At 46.4% G+C, this 23,403-nt stretch overlaps 1 protein-coding gene across 2 annotated transcripts; it reads right to left on the reverse strand.

Moving 5' to 3' along the window:
* Positions 1 to 411: 411 nt before the first annotated feature.
* Positions 412 to 22,607, reverse strand: PHYH (phytanoyl-CoA 2-hydroxylase). 2 transcript variants are annotated; one of them, XM_040968086.1, is made up of 9 exons: positions 22,488 to 22,607; positions 21,677 to 21,735; positions 14,840 to 14,950; positions 14,082 to 14,250; positions 11,347 to 11,428; positions 10,143 to 10,324; positions 6,388 to 6,537; positions 3,172 to 3,306; positions 412 to 712 (listed from the first exon to the last, which is right to left on the reverse strand). In XM_040968086.1, exons 1-9 carry the CDS (start codon positions 22,560 to 22,562, stop codon positions 659 to 661), a joined length of 1,017 nt encoding a protein of 338 aa, XP_040824020.1. In that variant the 5' UTR covers positions 22,563 to 22,607; the 3' UTR covers positions 412 to 658. The 2 variants fall into 2 exon arrangements, with proteins under 2 accessions (XP_040824020.1, XP_040824021.1); XM_040968087.1 differs by lacking the exons at positions 10,143 to 10,324; positions 11,347 to 11,428.
* Positions 22,608 to 23,403: the final 796 nt, after the last annotated feature.

A 23,403-nucleotide genomic window follows, 5' to 3' on the forward strand; every position in this document is an offset into this window, starting at 1 on the left:
GTTCCTGGGTCTGTGGATACACTAAGGTGGAATTTGTCAACCAGTAAACCTTGGAAGGATTTTCTCAACTCTGGAGCAACAAAAATCAACAATTTCTCAGAACTATCAAAATCACTCACGCGTCACATCACGGTCTCAAGGGCATCATCAAAGGACTGTCTCTGTTCCTCCCCTATGGACATAGGAGAAAGAAAGACTGAAACATGTGTCCCAGCCGCCTTCCTCTGTGCCTGACCCTCCACACTGGAGTGTGCAGCATGACCCAGCCCAGCCAGCCCACCGCAGACACATTCATCCGCATGTGTGCACATGGGCGTGCATCCCTCTCAGCTGTGTGAACAATATTAAAAGTGAAATTAAAGGAAAAAGAATTAAGAAAGAGAAATAAACTAACATAACACACTGGGTTATACACCAATCAGCTTTATTATCTAGTTGTAACTCTGGGAGTTTTCCTTAAGACCATACTAATTAGTTTTAATATTTTACTTCCATTACAACACCATCACGGCTTTGTAGAATTAACTGCCTGAAATTGAGTTCCTGCTACTTGATTTTTGATTTTGTTAACAAGAAATGATTGAATCTCACAGAAAAGATTTTCCTTTGATTCCTGGTTTTGGTTTGGCTTCCTTCCTTCTAGTTGTGAGTAGTTGTTTCAGAGGTTGATGCGTTCTCCTTTCACAAGTCGACTTCGAAACATCCAAATATCCTAGAAACAATGTGGAGCAGAATGAGTCTAAAGAACATGTCTATTCACCTAGGCATCATCTAGGAAGGGTTAAATAGGGCAGGAAATTCCCACAAGAGCTATACTGGTTAGTAAGTAAAATAAAGCATATTCTGAGCCTCCAATTAGTCTAACATGTAAAATACTGCTCGTGATATGAAGCCAGTGGGGCCCCAAATCGTCAGCCCTGGTTGATCTGATGCACCTGCTGATTGCAGATAATGTCTCCTGGTCCCAAGACAGTTTACTTTGCACCTTCCTGCTGACCTTTCTGCCACTTACTGGAACCACTTAGAATGTTCTACTCCTGAATAGATCATAAAAGAGAGAACTAGTATCTAGGGTTATTGAGTTACCTGTTGTTTCTTTTCATTTTCTTTTCCTTGATTATAACAATTTAGACATCCTTGTAAATTGTTTATTTTTGGGCAACTAGCAAGCTGTGTGTGATGGAAGGGATGAGTTTAGGATTAGGTCTGACTCTGAAATTTTACCTTATAATTTATAAATCTTGGGGTAACCGTTGGGACTTGGATGTCTTTCACAGCATGTTGTGAAAGGCATGCTCCCTTGGGTTTCGGAGAATTAAACAGGAGAAGGAACATGAAAGTGCTTCTATCCTTGACAGAGAATCATATTGTAGATCATAACAATGAGTACTGCTCTGCGTGATGCCATGGCTCAACTGGCTAATCCTTCAACTTGAAGTGCTGACATCCCACATGGGTGCCAGTTTGGGTCCTGGCTGCTCCACTTCCCATCCAGCTCCCTGCTTGTGACCTGGGAAAGCAGGAGAGGGCGGCCCAAAGCCTTGGGACCCTGCACCCATGTGGGAGACCCGGAGAAAGCTCCTAGCTCCTGGCTTAGGATTGGCTCAGCTCAGGCTGTTGTATCCACTTGGGGAGTGAACCAGCAGATGGAAGATTCTTCCCTCTCTGTCTCTACTTCTTCCTGTAAATCTTCCTTTCCAGTAAAAATAAATAAATTTTTAAAAAATGAATTATTTTTTTCCAACTAAGCCCAAACACCAGTGTTTACTAGGTAACTAAATTAATAGATAGCTTTGCCAAACCTTAAACAGAACATCCAACAGCTGTACCTTGGTCTCTCTGGCTCCCTAGGGGGCACCAAATCCTAAGGATGCCCCAGTCCCTTCTACAAGAATCAAGCAGCATATAAAATTTGAATCTAATCAGTGCAGTGCTTGAATTACTTTTAATCACCTTTACATTATTCACAATCATTACAATGACAATACAGTGTAAACCGTTGTTCTGCTGTATCGGTTAGAGACTATGGATAGTTTGCTGCTTATTGGTAACACTGAATATTCATTAATATGCAAAATGTTATACATGTTCAGGACACATGAATTTTTTTTATGTTTCCAATTTTTTAAAAAATATATTTTGGATGGCTGAATCTATAGATGCAGGACCTACAGTTAAGGAAGACTGAATGTATTCTTGCTATTATCCTGTCTTAAAATTCAAGGTGTTAGAGGTTCCAGCTGACAGACTGTGTTGTTCCTGTGAGGCATTTCATCTACCAGAAAAGAAGGAAAAGGAGATTTTGAGGGGAGCAAATGCAAAAACAGGCCATCATGCCTGCACATTCTGAAGGAAGAAGCAGGGGGCTATTTCAGGAGCCAACTAGCAATGGTTTGTGGGATGCCATTGACATGCAGTGACCTACAATGTACTCAGCAGCCCAAAGATGCCATCATACCCTGTATCCTTCAGGGCCAGACTTGCATTTGGGATGATACAATAGAAATTAAAAAATAAGGTCAGCTAAAATGTGTGAATGTATGAAATACAGATGTTGGGGTCTTTGCCTTGACCTATAATTTGTCTATTGCTCTTCAGTGGCCGTGTGCATGCAATAGATGAAAACATTAATTTACATGTAATATGTGTCAACAAAGAAAGTATATGAACTATTGTTTCATGGCCCTTATCAATAAATAGGGATCCCTAAATCCCTGCTGTATGCAAATTCAGCCTCTCATAAAACCCACAGAGGCAAGTTGGCCAAAAGAAAAACTCGCCTGGGAGTTGTTCTCTGGCAGTCTTCTTGGACTTGCTGATGCACAGATGCTGATTCTGGGGTCACACAGCAGGAGGTGGTGTTTTGTCCTTCATTTTGTCCTAAAACTGTTCCTTATGTTTGTTTTTGCCTGTCCTATATGGAACAGGGTTATCTACAGACTGTAGGATCTCCCAGAGGCATTGAAACAGCAGGTGGATGTGCCCAAGTGGGTTGCCAACTCTAAGTCCATTGTCATGGGCAGCAAGGCTCTGAAGTGCTTATGAAATGAGCTCTGAATCCAAGCATGCTGTACTTCCCAGGTAGCCGGGGGAGGGGGGGCGTGGATGAGGAGGATAAAGAGTCTGGGGGAAAACCTTAACATCTTCACCTGATCATTTTTACAAGCTTACCTTTAAGTTTAGGTCACCCTTTACTCCCAGAAATCTCTTCACTATTTCTACAACCTCCTTCTCGATATTTTCCTGACTGGTGCCTTTCACATCAATGTAGTGGCAGTTGGAGCTGGCAAAATGGCAGGAAATGGACTGCGCAGAGAGAAAAAATTGAGACAAACAATCCCATTCATGTCAGCAGCCAACCAACCCAGGAGTCCTTTTACATGGCTAGTCACTTTGTTCCAGATTTGACTTCCACAGTGAAAGCTTGCTCCATGGGATACAATATAAAATCAGTCTCTTTGTAGCTCAGCTTCTTCTCACCCCTAGGACCTCAGTCAAAGGCTGATTGAAAATTTACGAAAGATTTTTAGCAGCTGTGATCATGCTTTTTAAAAAGGTATAAATGCAGGAGAGGAGAGTGTCGCACCCATACCCATATGGGAGTGCAGTTTCAAGTGAGGCTGCTCTGCATTCAACCCATCTCCCTGCACATGAACCTCAGAGAGCATGTGGGCTCTTGCCACACTCCAGACTTCCAAGCTTCTGGTCTTCACCTGACTTAGCCCTGGCTGATGTGTCCATTTGGGGAATGAACCAGTAGATGAAAGATCTGTGTATGTGTGTCTCAAATAATAAGTTTTTTTTAAAATATTCATTTATTTGAAAGGAAGATTCACAGAGAGAGAGAGATATCTTTCATTTGCTGGTTTATTCCCCAAATGGATGCAACAGTCAGTGCTGAGCTCATCCAAAGCCAGTAATCTAGAGCTTCTTTCTGGATCTTTCACATGAGTGTAAGGACCCAAGGCTTTGGGCTATCCTTTCCTGTTTTCCCAGGGCATAAACAGGGTGCTGGATGGGAAGGAGCAGCTGAAATATAAACTGTTGTCCATATAAGATGCCAGGGCAACAGGTGGAGGATATCCTGTTCTGTCACTCTGTCAGCCCCAAATAAAATAAATCTTTAAGAAAGTAAAATACAGGGCCTGGCATGGTAGCCTCGCCTTGCAACCCCGGGATCCCATATCGTCATTGGTTTTAATCCCGGCTGTTGCACTTCCCACCCAGCGCCCTGTTTATTACCTGGGAAAACAGCAAAGGATGGCCCAAAGCCTTGGAACCCTGCACCTGAGTGGGAGACCCGGAAGAAGCTTCAGGCTCCTAGCTTCAGATCAGCTCAGCTCTGGCTGTTACAGCCGTTTGGGAAGTGAACCGGCAGATGGAAGATCTTTCTTTCTGTATCTCCTTCTCTCTGTATACCTGCTTTCCAATAAAAATACATAAATCTTTAAAAACAAAGGAAAGAAAATTTTAAAAAAAACAAGATGGAAACAGAACAGAATCTTAAGTGAGAGAACTTCTTCCATGTGATTTTCCTAAACTGTGGCTGTCTCAAAGTCCTATTAAGCAATGTATTTCCCTGTGTTCCAACACCTTCTCAGACATTACTATTTCAATGGCAATAGAACACAAAAGCTGAGGGCAATTTGAAAAGAAAAATCAGGCAGACCACCTCTCAAACCAAAGGGAATGCTCAAGGCCAAGTCCACTGAAACTATTGTCCACTGTTGCATTCGAGGTCAAGGTTAGAGTTACATGGTTCTTCCCAGTTAGAAAAACTTATCAACAGGGGCAAAGCAACATGACAACTCACTTTCTCCACCACAAGTCAGTTATCTTAAGGTGACCATATCTTTAAAGAGGACTTTCTACTTTGCTCTATGCAGTCAGCTTCTAGAGAGAGGCGTTTCCACCTCTAGTCTCTTAGGTTAAGCTCCAGTGTGTCACACACAGTCCTGACAGAGCCCCAGGGGAAAACAGACAAGTGCATTCCTGTATCCATATTGCTATGTCATGACATTTTCCAGGGCATTAAAGTCACTGAAAATATTGTGGAAGAACAATGCACAGTTCACGTGATGAAATCAACAGAACGCTTTTCTACTGCTGCATAAAAGTAGGCCCCCAATGAAACTTCTAAATATACCTAGACAACAAAATATTCAATGTTCTACCACTGCCTATGCCAGACAGTGTCATGATCCACATAAAACAGCAGAATGGTGGAGTCAAGACTACACCTGATAGATTATTTTACTACAAAACACAGGGGAGAATGTGGGAAGAGAGGGGCATGGAGGCAGGGAGAGGGCAAAAGCCCTATGCCGCAAAATTTTAAGATGGAAAAGAAGAATTAAAAAGATTCACAGCATTCCGCACCACTGTTGTCATCCCTCCTCACTCAAGTGACTCTAAGAGTCGTGCTAGGGCAGGGGCCAAGCCTTCTCCTATTTCAGCTTTGGCTTGTTACACGATCGGCTATCTGCATTCACTGGGACTAGAGGAAAATGTTAGGGACCCTGATTTGATGAGAGATTTTATTATTTTCCACAATATTTTCAGATTTTATTATTTTTTTTCTTACGCACCCCCTTAAATTAGGCCCCAGTGAAAGACTGCCTCACTTGCCTCAGCCTAATCTGGACCCTGCTAAGTGGAAGATGAAATCTGACCCCTGAACCCTTGACATCAGAAAAGCAACAAGGATTGGTGGAAACTTTGTGATGAACTGAAAGGATCCATTGGACCGAAGGAGCCACAGAACTGAGTGTGTACTGAGTGTGTACTGTGTAACTGAGTGTGTACCTCTGCTATCATGGGAAAATGCGTACCCACAGGACTGACAGGGTTGCTGGATTAAGAAGTGCAAGAACAGTGATGGAATATCACTCAATTTTAAATACAAGAAGGAAATGTTTAAATTTAAAATGTTCTAACGCTAAGCTAAACAGTAGAAAAAATAAATACGGTTTCTGCTCAGTCTGACTTCAGAACATTTGATTCAGAATTGCTAAATTTGTTCTAGATCGATACTGTTTTTCCCAACAGTACAATAATATTAAGTTCACTCTTGTTACTATTTGAACATCGATACAAATTCCAAACTCCACTGCATCATACTCCTTGTCCTTGCCTGGTAAATCATGGGCTGTGTACTCCAGAGTAAGCAAGCCTTTCCAAGATCATGTGACACTGATATATGATTAGGATCCTGAGGTCGTCTGGAGTACAAGTGAGAACAGCCAAAAAGGCACAAAGGTCACAAATTTATTTCCTGGTTAACTCACTTACTGGACTAAAGTTCAGGCTGGTGAAATTGTAACATATCTTAACATTTTTGTTTCTAAATCATTCATCTCTGGGGTAGGCAGCAATGTGAATGAGTACCTTCCGGAAGCCTGGAGTTCTGTTCTGCCCCGATCCATGGACCAGCAAAGGATGGAAGAAGACCGTGTCCCCCTTCTCCATGACAAGGTGCACACGGTCGTTGTTCTCGTCGTAGTCCTGAATCCCATGGTACATCTTGTTAACTCCCCCCTGCAACACACAAGAGAGGCAGGGTCTGCACCTGAGGAAGCAGTGGCATTGGTGATAACGGCCAAGCTCACCAAGGAAGCTTCGGCCCTCTGCATTCTTCCAGGAAAAAGCCACATCGAATTGGAGCCTTCAAGACGCTTTCAACATGCAAACGCCTCTTGGTTGTCAGGTTTGAAGGGTCCACAAGTTGTTGTTAAAAATCACTGAGCTCTGGGCCCGGCATAGTAGCCTAGCGGCTAAAGTCCTTGCCTTGAATGCACCGGCATCCCATATGGGTGTCAATTCAAATCTCAATAGCCCCACTTCCCATCCACCTCCCTGCTTGTGGCCTGGGAAAGCAGTGGAAGACAGCCCAAAGCCTTGGGACACTGTACCCTTATGGGAGACCCGGAAGAGGCTCTTGGCTCCTGGCTTCAGCTCAGCTCGGCTCAGCTCAGCCCTGGCTGTTGTGGCAGCTTAGAGAGTGAGTCAACAGATGGAAGATCTTCCTCTCTGTCTTTTCTCCTCTCTGTATATCTGACTTACCAATAAAAATAAAACAAATCTTTTTTAAAAATCACTAAGTGAAAAAGGAAGCTCCAGATCAATCAGCTCTGCCTTTCTCCACCCTGCCAGGCATCCGCAGCTGACTGTGCTAACAAGCTCTGCAAGCACAGCTTCTCTTCCACAACTCCTCAGTCATTTCTTCATTACTCAGGAGTGTCTCTGAGAAACTAATTTGTCTCTCCAAATATGGGGACAGAAAGAAAAAACTCATTTTCTGTTTTTGTTGATCAAAAGCATTTATGGCTAAAAAAGGCAGCAAATTCAAAGATTGTGTTTGTTTAAAACTATTTTCAAAGTTAGTTACTGTTTTTACTAAAGGAACTCGGGCGAGAAGTGTTTGAAAGTCTTGGTGTGGGAGTTTGACCTAGTATTTAGGATGCACGCACACCCTACTCGAGGACCTGAATTTGATACCCACCTCCAGCTTTCTACCGAGGCAGACCCTGGAAGGCAGCAGTGATGGCTCAGATAAATGGGTCCCTGCCACCCGTGTGGGAGACCTGGACTAAGGTCCCAGTTCCTTCTTGTCTGCCATTTCAGGTATTTGTGAGTTAAACAGCAGTTGGGAGCTCATGCATGGGTTCTGCATGGGTCAATGAAAGGGACGAAGGAATCAATGAAGGAGGAAGGAAGGGAGAAAAGAAAGAAGGAAATGAGGAAAGAAGGAACGAAGCAATGAAAACCATAATCTACAATTTGGAAGTCTTCATGGGTCAGGGGTGGGTGGCTAGAGCATGCCAACCCCTTCCCAAGGGTGCTCCAAATGCCCTGCTGCCTACTGGAGGGTGGTGAGCCTGTGACTCGATGCCCTTCTTTCTTGGTCCAGGTAGATATGTGACCCAGGCTGAACAAGTGAGACCCTCCTCCCCTTCCAACAGCTGCCACCTCTAGGAAGCCCCACACTGGCGTATACCCCAGCTGGGCCCCAGAAACATGGCAGATTGTCTCCTCTGGCCTAAGGCATCCAGAGCCTGCTCTGTTTCTTCCTTGCATTAGGCAACCGAATTCTGAGCTCTGATGCTTTCATAATGCCAAGCTTTTATAACAAGATCCAGGCTGTAATATCCTCACTGAGCACTCATCCCCAGAGCAAGAAGAGCTCTGACTAACAGGGCCAGTCACAGTAGTCCTCCACTTTGGAAAGACCATACATCTCCCACCTACTCAGCAACAGGTGCCCAGCTCAGCCACCTTCTGAGGCTTCAAAGTCTTCATCTTGTGTCTAAAGTGCCAATGGTCCCTGTTCTGCCTGTTGGGCCTCTGAATGTCCACACCTCCAGCGCTTCCTGCGTCAGATGATCAGACTACTGTCCCTAACGGACCTCTCTGATGTCCTTGGGCATGGCTTAAAGGACTCCACAGTTCCCTCAGCATCTATAGCATGGGACACAAACAGCCACATAATAGAAGACCTTTCAGTCGCAGGAAGGCTTCCCCAAACAACCATGCCAGGAGAACAGGATCAGACCAAGGGCAGAAAATGCATATCGTTCAGGATTACATTTCTATTATGTTTAGAAAGTGCTAACTATGGTACACTAACAGAAAGAAAGCCACTGTTTAACTGGAGCAAGGAGGGGCGGAGGAAATGGTTGACTTGATTGTGGCAGTGACTACACAGGTGTGTGTGTGTGTGTGTTGTGTGAGAGAGAAACTGATCAGGTTTTATATGCTCAAAATATGCAGATTTGGGGGCAGCCATTTGGAACAATAGTCAAGATGATTGGGAAAGCCATATTCCATGTCAGAGAGCCTGGATCGAGTTCTGGCTACTCTGCTTCTGGTCCAGCTTCTTTCTGACACACCTCTTGGAAAGCAGTGGAGGATGGCTGAAGTCATTGGGCCCTTATTACACACATGGGAGCCCCAGACAAAACTCCTGGCTGCAGCCTGGTCCAGGCCCACCTGTTGTGTGGTCGTTTGGGGTGTGAACCCACAAACAGAAGATCTGTCTCTTTCTGTCTCCCTTCTTTTCAAACAAATTTTAATAATTAAAGCGCTCACTGTATGTCTAAACAAATACGACCACTTTTGACCTTATATTTGCATATTAATAAAACAATATTTCTAAAAAACTTAAGTTTTTTTCAGACTGGCACTGTGGTATAGCATCTTTAGGTTCTGCCTGCACTGCCAGAATCCCATATGAGAAGTTGTTCCAGTCCTGGCTGCTCCACTTCCAATCCAGCTTCCTGTTGATATGCCTGGGAAAGCAGTGGTCCAAGTACTTGTGCCCTTGTACACATGTGTGAGAAACCTGGGAAAGCAACTGGCTTCTGGTTTCAGCCTAGTCCAGCCCCAGGCTTTGTGGCCATTTGGGAAGTAAAATCAGCAGATGGAAGACCTCTCTCTCTAACAATGCTTCTTATATAAATAAATCTTTAAAAAAATCTTTAAAAAGATATTAAAGCTTCTTCAGTTTTATAAAAAAAAAAAGGTTCTTCATTCTTTCCCATAAACTAGAGACTAACAACAGTCTGTCAACATCAAAATAAAGAACCCAGCCTTGGTGGGTCTGTTGGGCTCATTTCCTCACCTGGTCAGCAATTGCATCCCTTGGCCCAAAGTAGCATGAGTGTGAGTTCCCATGGAGCTTCTTAGCTCCCTAGCCCTATGTATGCTCACACAGTCACCCAGGCCTCCTTGTTATGGGACATTATGCTTCATCAGCCCTCCCCAGAACCTTTGTTTGCACTCTAACCAAAGGGTGAGCAACAATCTCACCCTCTTCCAGTCATCCATCAGCGAGAAAGACTTGCAGGACCTGGATCACACATATCCAAGACTGATGGTTTATATCTTCCTGTACAACTAGGCCTTCCCTTCTAAGACGCTGAGCAGCACCTGCTCATTTTCCACTCTGGTTGGTTTGCCAACATGTGTTCAAGGGGCAAATATGATAGGTGTTTGCTCTGACATCTTTTCACTCTCCCTGGTCCCACCTGCCAAGCTCAGGGCAACTTGAAGAAAGGTAATATCCCTTCATTTGTATGCCCCTCATTATGCATGCTTAGGGAAACAGAAACAATGAGGGAGATCCCGCTCCAGGACAGACCTACCTCCCACTTTGGGTAGTCATGTGCCTTCAGGGAGCCTTTATGGCTGCCTGGGAGCACAACCAGGCAGCCGTTGTTCCGGTCAATGTGTTGCATCGCGGTCCAAGCACACACAATGAGATTGCTGGGCCGGAAGGAGAAATAATGCAGATCCTGATGCAGGGGGTGACGGCTTGTCCTCTTTCCTGAAACAAAACCTGCTGGTAAAAGATGCTTGAAGGGCTGACATTTGGCCTGGTGGTCTAGACACAGGTGAGAACTTCTGCGGCCCCCATCAAAGAGCCTTGGTTCAACAGCTGGCCCTGGCTCCTGACTCCACTTCCCAGCTAGTCTGTGCCCTGGAAGGCAGTGGCTGATGATGGTTTAAGTCTCTGAGTTCCTGCCAGCTTCATGGGCATCTGCACTTAGTGCCCTGCCTCAGCCTCTCAAGCCCAGGCAGGGCAAGCATTTGGGGAGAGAAACAGAACACAGAGTTTTTCCTGGATCGCTCATGCTCATACTCACCCTCACTCTCTCAAATTAACAAAATGTTTGAGTAAATAATCCAATAAAATCAACTGTTTTTTAAAAACACACAGATGTCCAATCTCAGAATTCCTTCTCCTTTGCCTGAAAAATACACAAAAATGACCTAATCCTGCAGAAACCCAGTAAATGAAATGACACTATAGAGAATCAGCGTCAAGAGAGAAGCAAGAAACTGAAGGTCAGATCTACATGAGTTTCGAACCTTACACTACCTTGTGCATTACTCTTAGGTGGGCCTTTCCGCACACTGGCTAGTCACACTTACACCTTTGTCTCTGTCACACTCTGTTTGACACTCCAAAGTGGACACATAGAACAGCATTCTCTGGGATTCTTGAAAAGCTGAATTGGGGTTGGCACTGAGGCACAGTGCATAAAGCCACTGACTGTGTTGCCAGCATCCTATGTGGGCGTTGATTCAATTCCCAACTGCTCCAATTCCCAGCCAGCTCCCTGCTAATACTCCTGGGAAAGCAGCAGAGGATGACCCAAATGCTTGGGCCCCTGAACCCATGTGGGGCACCCAGAGGAGCCTCTTGTCTCCTGACTTCAGATCAGCCCATCTTTAGACATTGTGGCCATTTGAGGAGTGAACCAGAAGATAGAAGTTCTTCCTCTCTATTACTCTTATTTCAAATAACTAAATAATTCTACAACAACAACAAGAATTGTTCCTTACCGGTATCTGGAGGTTTGTTTATCAGCATTGTGTGCATAGCCATAATATTGGGTCCAGTGAAGCACTCCACGTATTTCAGAATCTAAGGCAAAGGGAAAAAAGAAAAGACAAATATATTCTCATGGCAAATCATAAGTATGGACAAGGGCAATAAATCCTACTGCTTAGTAGGGTTTAGTTAGTATTTCACAATGAATCAAGAATGGAAAGATCCAGAAACTGGAAGTCTCTGGATCTACAACCTCTTGAACTAAGCAGGCTTTTTTGAGCTTCAGGGAATGTACCCTGTTTCTATGTTACAGGAAGTAACATAGTAAAACATTTGTGAAGCTCCCAGCAGGAAGATAGGAACAGCCTCTGGTCACTGAGAGGGCTTTCTTACATGGAGGACTGCTCAGTGAGAAAGTCTTCTTTTTCTTCTTGGAAATCCTGCACAAGAAAGACCCTGCAAAACTGGGCTTAAGGTGGGCATTTGGTTGTCATGCCCAAATCCCAAACCAAGGTCTAGGTTTCATCCCTGGCTTGACTTCCAGTTCTAACCTCCTGATAATGCACACCCTAGGAGGCAAAAATTGGTGGCTCAAATAGTTGGGTCCCCGTGCTGCACTTCTGACCCTGTTCCTTTCTCTGGCCTGAAAAGCAGGGCAGGATGGCCCAGGTCCTTGGTCCCCTGCAACTATGTAGGAGACATGGAAGAAACTCCTGGTGCCTTGCTTCAGATTTGCTCAGCTCCAGTCTCTGAGGCCATCTGTAGAGTAAACCAGCCATGGAAGATCTCTCTATATATATCAATCTGTCTTTCTAGTAAAAAATAAATAAATCTTAAAACAACAGCAACAAAAGAATGTCTCAAGCAAAGTAATTCAAGTCTGAAAGGTTATCCAATATGACTCAGAAGTCACCCAAGGTGGCAAAGCCAGCTAGGACTCAGTCTGATGCCAACCAATGAAGCATGTTCCATAGCCTTCCATACAGCCTGTTCTCTCATGCCTAACAGACACAAGCAATTCAAGTGTGAGATACTCACAATGCTATAAGAAGCTTAAGAGGCAGGCCTCACACTTCTGATTCCTATATGAAGCCTGGTATTAAGGGCACTCACCTGGACCTGTATTTTAGAAAGCCCTGTTACTGTACTGTTACTGCACTATGCTTTAGCCAACCAGTTCCTTCAACTCAGCTTGCTTCTCAACTGCATGCCAAATGACAGCATTCTTCAGACCGTGGGCAGGATGTGCTGGTGATGGTTCTCAGCACATCCAAGAAGCAGCAACTACCATCACAGGTGTAACATGTGCCTCCTCATGACAGTGCAAGGTTGTCCAGGCACTGGCTCCCCACTTTAGAAAGATGGAGGATCTTGAAAGGCATGGGGAATGCTTCATGGACCAGGGACTGCTTCCGATTTTAAGCTTTTCAGCCACAGTCCAGCAGCAAAACCTCCATTTTCATCACAGGACAGCATGGATGGTCCAGGGGGTCACTTCCCTGATCCTCTGTCCTGGAAGCTGGACATGACATGACAGGTGGAGGGTGACATGACTGCACAGTCCTTCTCTGTGAACCGAGCTTTCTCACAGACCCTAGCTCTAAAGTCCAAACTCTATGAAAAGTCTCCTTCCTGATCATCCCAAACAAATAGCTTGCAAATCAGGACACATTTATATGTTAGTTTAAGTCCATCCCTGCATGGGATGGATATGGAGAGATGTTGGGGGCCCACTGTGCTTGCAAAACACACAAGGTGACAGCTAAATGTTTCTGTACTATGAAACAGGTCATAGGCTACACAAGGTCACTCCACACAGACAAGGTCACCCTGACACACACACACCAAAAGCTACTGAGTGACAGGGCACTTGAGGATGCAGCCATTCAATTTATGTCTTTCTGTACTGCTTAGATATTTTTTTCATAAATATGGGCTCATTCTTAAGAATAATATTTTAAAAATGAAATGAATGTTAAAAACTCACTCTTCTGTCTATGGATCAGACCTCCCAAAACAAAGAAAAAAAGGATCCACTGGGTCAGTGCTGGGTTCAATAGCCTAATCTTCCACCTTGCAGCCTCAGTGACCCGTATGGTCACCAGTTCTAGTCCTGGCTACTTTTGAACCAGTTCCTGCCTGTAGCCTGGGAAAGCAGCAGAGGATGGCCCGAGTCCTTGGGACTCTGCACCCATGTTGAGAGACCTCAAAGAGGCTCCTGGCTCCTGGTTTTAGACTGGCCCAGCTCCCCCTGTTCTTGCCATTTGGGGAGTGAATTAGCAGATGGAAGATCTGTCTTACTTTCTCTCCGTAAAAAAAAAAAAAAAAAAAAAAAAAAGTCTTTCCCATAAAAATAAGTCAGTCCAAAAAAATAATTCAGATTTACACATTGTCCAAATCACTGCCTCAAGAATGGACCCCCGCCCAGGCCCAGAAGGGGTTTCCTTTGTTTGCACAGAATTCTGGTCCTTCTCTGATCAAAGATCAATGGCGTTGGGACCCCTGGCATTGCAGGTGTGATAATGCTGTGTGGGGAGGGCACTGCTTTGGGTTTCATTCCTGCAGTGACCTAGCCCCCACCCAGGACTGTGTGACAACCATGAAAATCCAGAGAGCCACTAAACCCTGAAAGAGAGCTGCACACAGAAGAGGGTGGAGGCAGTAAAGCCTGCACCTCCTGGCCATGTGCTTGTTAGCGACTCAGATCACACAAAACACAGCGTGCAGGCGCAGGGTGGTCTCTGACCTCTGGCAGGGTGCAGTACCGGAAGAGCTCCTCATCCTCCTGGAAGTCCTGGATCTTTGAAATCGTTTTCTCCCCCACACCGTGTTCTGATTTCACAGTGGCCACATCTCTCATTATCCGTAAGCCCACTGGTTCCACCTCCTTCCTGCAGATTCTTTCAAACTCCATCCTAGAAAAAGAATGTCAGCAAATACCCTCAGGACCGCTGCCTCCCGACACCTGCCAGGTCTGGCCTGGCAGGGATCTGTGGATCTCAGGGTGCCCCACCCCTATTCTGTGTTGGCCTCAGTCCTCCAGCAGGATAGTGCTGATGATGGCCAGGGGCCATGACCAACTCAGAAGTCCTAGCCTCCTCATTGCCACTAGAGTGAAAACATTCCTCATCTGAGCAAAACCATATAAGACAATTCTGCACTGCTGGTGGCACAGCCAGCATTAGGGCAGCACTTCCCGTGGGCCAGGCCCTGGTTAGAGCACTCCCTGGTGCACTACCTTACCCCTTCCTTACCGCCATGCTAGGACATCAGCTGATTATGATCGCCACTCTTCAGATGGAAGCTGGCAGTAACAGCAAATGGAGTCACCAGGGGCAGTGGGTATGAAGGCTGAGAACCAAGCCACCAGTCTGGGCCCAGCACCTCTTCCTACTTCCTAACACACCCACTCATTCACCAACATTGGTTGTGTGGAAGCTGGCCATCACTCGGTTCCCAGGACACGGCACATATTTTGTCAAGGAACAAACAACAGTACTGTACCGAAAACGTTCAATATCAGCCTCTGACACCAGATTTTTAATGACAAGGAAACCATTTTCTTCATAAAATTTCCTCTGTTCCAGGCTTAGGACATCATTATCCAGAGTATACCTGAAGGAGAAAAGATCATCAAGTCTGATGTAATGGTTATAAACAAACATAGTATATCAGGAACCCAAGAAATGTACACACTCTCCAATCTAATATTTCTATTCCCAAGGTTTTAAGGAAATAACCTATAAAAGTTTAGATTTAAACTAAATCTTTAAAAATTGTCTGGGAAAGGGTAATAAATAAAAGCATTTAGACACAAAAAATGTTTTGGAATGTGTATATAGTGTTTTTTTTAAAAGATTTATTTATTTTGGGCCCGGTGCGGTGGTACAAGTGGTTAAGGTCCTCACCTTGCACGCCCGGGATCCCATATGGGCGCTGGTTCTATCCCAGCAGCCCCGCTTCCCTTCCAGCTCCCTGCCTGTGGCCTGGGAAAGCAGCAGAGGACGGCCCAAAGCCTTGGGACCCTGCACCCGCGTGGGAGACCCGGAAGAGGCTCCTGGCTCCTGGCATAGTATCGGCCATTGCGTTCACTTGGGGAGTGAATCATCGGACGGAAGATCTTCCTCTCTGTCTCTCCTCTCTGTATATCTGCCTTTTCAATAAAAAAATAATAATAAGAAAAATAAATCTTTAAAAAAAAAGATTTATTTATTTTTATTGCAAAGTCAGATATACAGAGAAGAGGAGAGACAGAAAGATCTTCTCTCTGATGATTCACTCCCCAGGCGGCTGCAATGGCCAGAGCTGAGCTGATCCGAAGCCAAGATGTGGAGGATGGCCCAAACCCTTGAGATTCTGTATCCTCCTGAGAGACCCAGAGGAAGCTCTGGCTCCTGTCTTCAAATAGACCCAGCTCTGGTCATTTTGGCCACTTGGAGCATGAATCAGTGGATGGATTCCTAAAAGACAGATAGGTATCTGTCTGTCTCGCCCTCTCTTCGTAAATGTGATTTTTCAATAAAAACAACAAATTAATTTAAAAAATTCTTCTACTTCTTTAAAGGTTAAAAGTTTTGTGAGGTGTTCAGCCGCAGGGCTTGGGTGAAAGGAGCCCTCAGCTGCTGAGAGTACCTGAGCCAGATCAGACCCAATGCTTGGGACTTAGGCCATGGCCACTGCTGCCATGCAGTGAGCGAGTCCTGGGCTTTGGGAGGCCAGAGTGCCAAGTGGTGCCAGGTTCCACCTGCTGGCCATGCTGTGGTGAGCTCTAGGGTTTTTAGGGTGTGTAATTGCTGCCAAGGTACATCCATGGATAAGGCCAATGTGAGTGCAGGTGAGGGAAGAATCCTGTGTGACTCCCAGAGACAGGGTCACTAAACTTGCTGGCAAGCGTGGGGACTGATACCTGGTGGTTTAGAGGGGAGAGTCCATAATATCTGTGTCAGACCGATTCACCAGCCCATATGGGAGTCCTGAGATGGGCTGTTAGCATAGAACATTATTGACTGCCACATGCTAGTCCACACAAAAGCTATGGCTGGGAGCCTGTCTGGCAGGGCTAGATCCTAGTACCTGACTGACTGTTGGAACAGGGGATGGGTCACATTGGGAAGGGTCATGACACCAACCAGCATGTGAGGGAACCAGGTCTAGGGGTAGATTCTGGAGGGGATGAATGGGCCCAACCCTGTGGAAATGCAAGTCCCGCTGATTAGCTTAAGGGTTGGGGTGGTGATGGGCTGAGCTAGGAGTAACTTTGGAATCCACCCACACTCATGGGTGCTGGAGTTGGAAACAGGCTGGGCAGGTCCAAACTGCAGCACCCGCACGTGCATCCTACCACAGGGTATGAGGTGGGCCAGGTTGCACCATCCTCCAGCTCATAGAAAGGCCAAGATGGAGTGGCAGGCTATGTTGGGCAAGCACCTAACACCTGTTGAAGCATAAGAGCTCTGGGTCAGGAAGTAGGCTGACTGGGGGAGCCTGGGAACTTGGGGAACCTATTAGGGGGTCACAGCTCCTCCTTGTGAACATGTGTTTCATGCCTGGGTGTTGGGCAGCCAGAGGAAGGCATCTCCAACTATTGGCTAATGTGTGGGCTGGTTTTGGAGGGGGGTGACTGGGCAGGGCGGAGTCAACCTTACCTCACTGTCAAGAGCAGAAACCAGGCTGGAGAACAGGTCAAGCTCAGCTAGGTTGCCACACCTACCAGGATGCATGATCCTTGGAGGGGAACAGATGGAGCAAGGCCAGGTTCTAGCACTCATCAGTGAGTGGTGGGACTTGGAATAGGTTGGGTCAGGCCAGGCTATAGCATCCAAAGGCAAAGGTCATGACAGGTGAGCTGGGTTGGAGCAACCACTGATACATGAAAGATCTATAGCTGGAAACAGACCTGGTTGGGGAGCTAAGGAGACACCCTGGCTGGGTTGTGGTTCCCACTGGTAAGCACAGGGATGGAATGGGAGACACATTCTTGTCTGGCTATGGCTGTAGTGTACCTTGGCACAAGTGTGAGTTGGGGCTGGGTGCACTGGACTGGGCAAGACCCCAGCACCACCTGGTACTCTGGAGGACCAGAGTAGGTGCAGGACAGGCTAGGCTAGGCTTTTGCTCCTAATGAGTCGGGTATGAGCTGTGTCTCCATGTGGACTAGGCTAGACTGGGCTGTAACACTTAATAATAATAACTGGAATGGTTTGAAGGCCGATCAGGAAAGGTCATTGTTCCTCCTAGGTAAGCAAGTAGACTGAGTAGGGCTGATCCATGGACCCACTCATGTGTGCGAGATCTGGCATTGGGAGAGGTTCTGATGGAGGAGATTGGGAAACTCCTCCGTTGGGACACAGTCCATGCAGGTTGGCGCAAGAACCACAATAAGGAGCAGCCCAGACTAGGCCAGGGAACGGTACCCAGCAGCATACATTTGGCGCAGGTCGGGGGCAAATCAGGCAGGGCTAGTTCACATCATCCAATGGCAAATCCGAGCATCAGAACAAAGTGTGGGTTGGGCCAGGTTTGTTGACTGGGTGCAGGCTGGGCTGGGATAGGCTTTAGCCCCCACCAACCTGAGCTGGATTTAGGGGTGGGCCAGGCCAGGCCAGGCTACAGCAACCCCTGGCAAAAGCTGAGGTGAGGAAGGCCATGCCAGACCGGGCTGTGGTACCCAATTAGTATATACAAGACCCGGTGGGGAGGGGCAAAGCTGGTATGGGGAATGTGGAAGGGTCCTCTGCTGGATTACCACTCCCACTGGAGAGCTTGAGTTGGGAAAGAGGCATACAAACTAGGCAGAGCTACAAAACCTGTTGGCCTCATGTGAGCTGGACCAGGAAAAACGCAGGCTGGGTTGACTGTTGGTGCTGGTACAAGTATAGGTCAGAGTGGGTGTGGGTTGGTTGGGCTCTGCCACAGGATCAGCAGGCAGATGCTGGCATGGGGGGCTAATTTTATTAAACCAAACTGTAGAACCATCTGGAGAGTGCATGATCTGGGAGTGGAAGTGGGCCCAGGAGGAAAACAGTGGGCACCTCTCTCTTGGAAGGGAGAAACGTTATACAGAAAACAGTGCAGCCTCAGCACAGTATCATAGGAGGTGAAGACTGGTGAGCCAGGAGCTGGGGCTACGGAGATCATGGTGGAAATCTAACATAGGAACCCAGACCTGGAACTCACCAGAGGGAGTGGCACAAGTGACTGCAAACAGAGAGCCGTGTACCGACTGTGAAAAGTTGACCTGTGTCAACTGTAGATCTGTGGGTGAAACAGCTTGGAAATCTGCCAGTCTGGTTTCTGATAACCAGAATCTGATAACCAGAAGAAGAGAAGAAGCTGATAACCACAAGTACAATGACCAAGAGCAAAAAAAGAGACAAAAGCACAATGAATATTACTGAAGATTCCCCTGCAAAGGAGTAAAACCCTTCGCCAACTTCAAAGTTTACTAAGGAAGACATCAAGAAATGGGGGATACAGAATTCAAAACACTTGTTACAAAACCTCTTACCAACAACAAGAAGCACGTAAAGCAGACACTGAAGGAATTCAAGGAATATGTCACACTGGAAATGAATTAAATGAAAGCTGATATATCAGAAATGAAGAATACAGTGGAGCAAATTAAAAGTACAATGGAGAATCTCAAAAATAGAATGAAGGAGGCAGAAGAAAGAATCTCAAAATTAGAAAATATTTCCTGTCACCAGGGGAAAAAAACAAAAAGCTAGAAGCAGAGCTGGATCAGGCCAAAAAAAAAGTATTCAAGAATTGAAAGACACTATCAAAAGATCAAATATAAGAGATATGGGAGTCCCAGAAGGTACAGAAAGAGAAGCTGGGTTTACAAATGTATTTAATGAAATAATAAGGGATAATGCCCCTAATCTAGAGAAAGAATTGGGAAACAACATCCAGGAGGGTCACAGAATTCCCAACAGGCTTGACCAAAAGTGATCTTCCCTATGACATATGACAATTAAGCTCTCTTTAATCGAACATAAGGAAAAGATCCTTAAATGTACATGTGAAAAAAATCAATTGACAATATAAAGGGATGCCAACTAAACTCAAAGGAGACCTCTCACAGGAAACTCTACAGGCCAGAAGAGAATGGAGTGACATATTCCAGATTCTAAAAGCAAAAAGTTGTTGGTCCAGAATAACATACCCAGCAATGCTGTCCTTTGTCTTTGAAAATGAAATAAAATTCTTCCACAGTCAAGAAAAGTTAAAGAAAAATGCCTCTTCCAAACCTGTCCTACAAAGGATACTTCAAGATGTTCTCCTGACAAGATGTTCTCAAGGAATAGCGCCCACCAAAACCAAAGGCAAATGTGAAAAACATCCTAGTAAAATGAGAACGGAAGACTAAATCAATGAACAATCCATTGCTAAAATGACAGGACCAAATTGCCACCCATTCACATTAACCCTGTATGTAAATGGCTTAAGCTCATCTATAAAATGTCATAGATTAGTAGCCTGGGTTACAAAACAAAATCCATTTATTTGTTGCCTACAGGAGACATATTTCACCAGCAAAGATCAACGGAAACTATATCTCATGGATTTTGATTTTTTGTTAGTTTCATCTCTTCAAAACACTTTCCTCTGATTAAATTCTTCAATGACTCAGATCATACAGTAGCATCATTTTCTTCAAGAAAGTTCTTGATTTTTTTTTTATTTCTTCAGTGACACATTAGTCATTCAGTAGCATGTTATTTAACTTCATCATGTTGTTAATTTCTTTTTTTTCCCCCTTCTGTTGTTGATTTTGTTTTGTGGCTTTTCTTTTAAGGGGATGTATAGTAACTGTGCAATAGAGACTATCATATCCAGATGTGAGGATACAATGCAGTATGCATCTCTACTTTCAGATGAACTCCCAATGAAACTGTTTACTATATCTTGACAATAGGATGCTGGAGTCTTTGCCATTGTCCATGCCTGCAATGATGGACATACGACTGTGTATGAAGAACTACACTATCTTAATGATATAGGGGAACTCAGTGAGGGGGGAGGTAACTGTCGAGGGCATAAGGAAAATCCCAGGGCCTATTGAACTGTATCATAAAATGATAATAAAAAGAATTAAAATTTTATATATATACATATATATGCATAAAACTACACAGGGAAAAGTTTCAGTTTTCCAACACACGCCAATTGTTGTCTGGGGGCCAGTGTTGTGGTGCGGTAAGTTGAGCTACTGCTGCAACAGTGGCATCCCACATCAGAGCATTCAAGAGTCTTGACTGCTCCACTCATGATCCAGCTCCCTGCTAATGCAACTGGGAGAGTGGAAGAAGATGGCCCGGGTGCATGGGCCCCTACATCCATGTGGGAGACCCTGAAGAAGCTCCTGGCTCCTGCCTGGTCCAACAGTACTAGTGTAGCCTTTTGGGGAGTGAATTAGAGGATGGAAGAACTTCTCTGTGTAATTCTGCTTTTGAATAAATAAAAATAAATGATTTTTAAAAGGGAGAGGACATGTGAGGAGGTAGAAAAGCGGACTCCCCTGGTTTGATTATTTAACATTGCATACATGTACAGAATTATAATACTATAGACCATAAATAAGCACAAATCTTAAACAGCAACTTAAAATTGGAATTATTTCTGTGTATTTATGAAAAATATTTATGGGGCCCGGCGCGATGGCGCAGTGGTTAAGGTCCTCGCCTTGCACGCCTGGGATCCCATATGGGTGCCGGTTCTAATCCCAGCAGCCCCACTTCCCGTCCAGCTCCCTGGCTGTGGCCTGGGAAAGCAGTTGAGGATGGCCCAAAGCCTTGGGACCCTGCACCCGCGTAGGAGACCAGGAAGAGGCTCCTGGCTTCGGATCGGCATAGTATCAGCCCGTTGCGTTCACTTGGGGAGTGAATCATCGGACGGAAGATCTTCCTCTCTGTCTCTCCTCTCTGTATATCCGCCTTTGCAATAAAAATAAAATAAATCTTAAAAAAAAGAAAAATATTTATGAAGAACAAAGCTTTCCTTATTTAGGGTGACTTATGGCATGCCAGAGATGTTAGCTAATATGTTAAAAGAGCTACAAGCTAATTGAAATGTAATACAGATTATACTTGGATTTTTATCATTCAGATCATGCAGTTTCTGAGACCACTTCTTTCTTAATTCTAAAATACATAGCAAAAATTAAAGTCAAGATGTGAACAACTGTCCCAACTTGTACTAATAACAAGTAGTCCTTAGAAACAGGATTTGCGTAACACATTCTAATCAGGAAAAGTTACATTGCATATTATATCATGATGCCCATGTGAAACATTTCTGGTATACAATTCAAAACTATAGTTAGTTAGCTCTACTTACTGGAACTGCTGAGGATGTAAACTGGTGGAGGAAACTACTCCTGAAGTGGGGTGAGGCACCTGGGATGCAAATTAAGGCAAGTAAAACTGAGGAGGTGGTCTAATTGGGAAAGAAGCAGTTGAGTTCATTCGGCTTATCTAAGTCGATATTCCATGAACTTTTGCAAGGACTGCCTGTGCAAGCTCTGTGTGAGAGCAATGCCACGGGGGCAAGGCAACTCACGAAGGCAATTTGCCTCGGGAGTCATCAAGAGGCATTTGTAGGGGTAAACAACTACCCAAGGACACCAGCGGCACATATGGGTGTCGCCGGGAGACAGGTTAAAGTACTGTCCCTTTGCAGGACATGGTGTCACACTTGTGCCCAGCCCTGGAGCTCCCTGCGCGGGGGAAAGGTGGCAGCGCCCGGCCCCGGGCAGCTCCCAGTGTCCTTCCCCGCGGAGGACTGGAGGGTGCGGGTCAGACGCCTGTCAGCCCCGCTGCCGGCTGTGCTTTAGCAGTGGTTTGTTTCTAGGTAGCGGATGTGCAGGACACCAAAATCACTCTCGGAGATCATCTGCCAAACCCCCTCCCTCTTCCTAAAGCAAGAAATCCTCGTGAGTGAGGGCGCCCACACAGCCACAGTCGCCAGGACCTGGCCGAATGTCCTTCCCGAGCGCTCGAGGTCCCCGGCATGACGGGTCGCAGCCCAGCCTCCTCCCCTCGTGCGCCAAGGATAGGCGGGGAAGACGTGACTGCGCCATCACCCCCGCCAGCGTCGACACCAGCCCCGCTCAGGCCCAGGAGGCGACGCAGGGGCGAATAAAGGATACAAGGGCCGCGGCCGAAGGCCGGCCGAGGTGTCCCAGCACGATCCGCAGGCGGGAGCCGGCGCGGCACTGCTCCATGGCGGCGGCGTGGGTCTCCGCGGGTCCGGCCTGCACCCTGACTTATCTCCGCCCGCGGCCCCGGGAGGCGGACCCACACCGCCCCGCGCGGGGCGTGGACGCCGCCCGGACCCGGCAGCGCCCCCTCGCGGCGCCCCCGGACGGCTGCACGCGCAGGCGCCGTTGCTGAGTCTCCGTGGGGCCGGCCACGCGCCGAGGCTGAGGTGAGGTCTGGAAGGAGTCACGCGGGGAGCCACGGGCGGCCGGACCTCTGAGCCCACGCTGGCCCTTCCCCTCACTGCGGAGCCAGAGTTGTCAGGTTCAGTCTCGGAAAGCCACCTGGGCTGTGTGTCCTGATGGCGGGGCCGCGGTAGTGCGACTGAGGCAAAAGATCCCAGAAAAGTGTGACCGCGCTCTTCACGACTTTTTTTTTTTTCTCTTAATGGGGGATGATGGGTAAGATACAGATTGACCTGTCACCATGTCTTTAGCTTAGGGAGTCAAGAATGTGGCCCCTCACAAACACATCACTGCTTCAGTGAGATGCCAACGACCAGAGGACCTGCCGCCTCCTCTTTCCCCTGGGCACTGAGAAGGGAAAGGCAGCGAGGGACCTGAGCTTTGGCCTTGGATTCCTTCCCCCTCTCACAGCCTTCAGAAGTAACAGAGACCCGGGAGCTGCTGCCTCGTCTCGGGGCGCTTCAGCTTCCCCGCGGCCGCCGCTCGCTCGCACGCAGGGTCCCGACCCGGGGCTGGGAATCCCGGAATCGCTGGAAGCACCTGCCTTTCGGCAAAGGACGGAGTCTGCGGCCGCCAGGGTGCTGGGAGCCGGCGAGCAGGTGTTGTCCCCTCCTACCCTCGC

Source organism: Ochotona curzoniae, unplaced genomic scaffold, assembly GCF_017591425.1.
Source record: "Ochotona curzoniae isolate NIBS_2020 unplaced genomic scaffold, NIBS_Ocur_1.0 scaffold_4683, whole genome shotgun sequence".
Lineage (NCBI taxonomy): Eukaryota > Metazoa > Chordata > Mammalia > Lagomorpha > Ochotonidae > Ochotona > Ochotona curzoniae.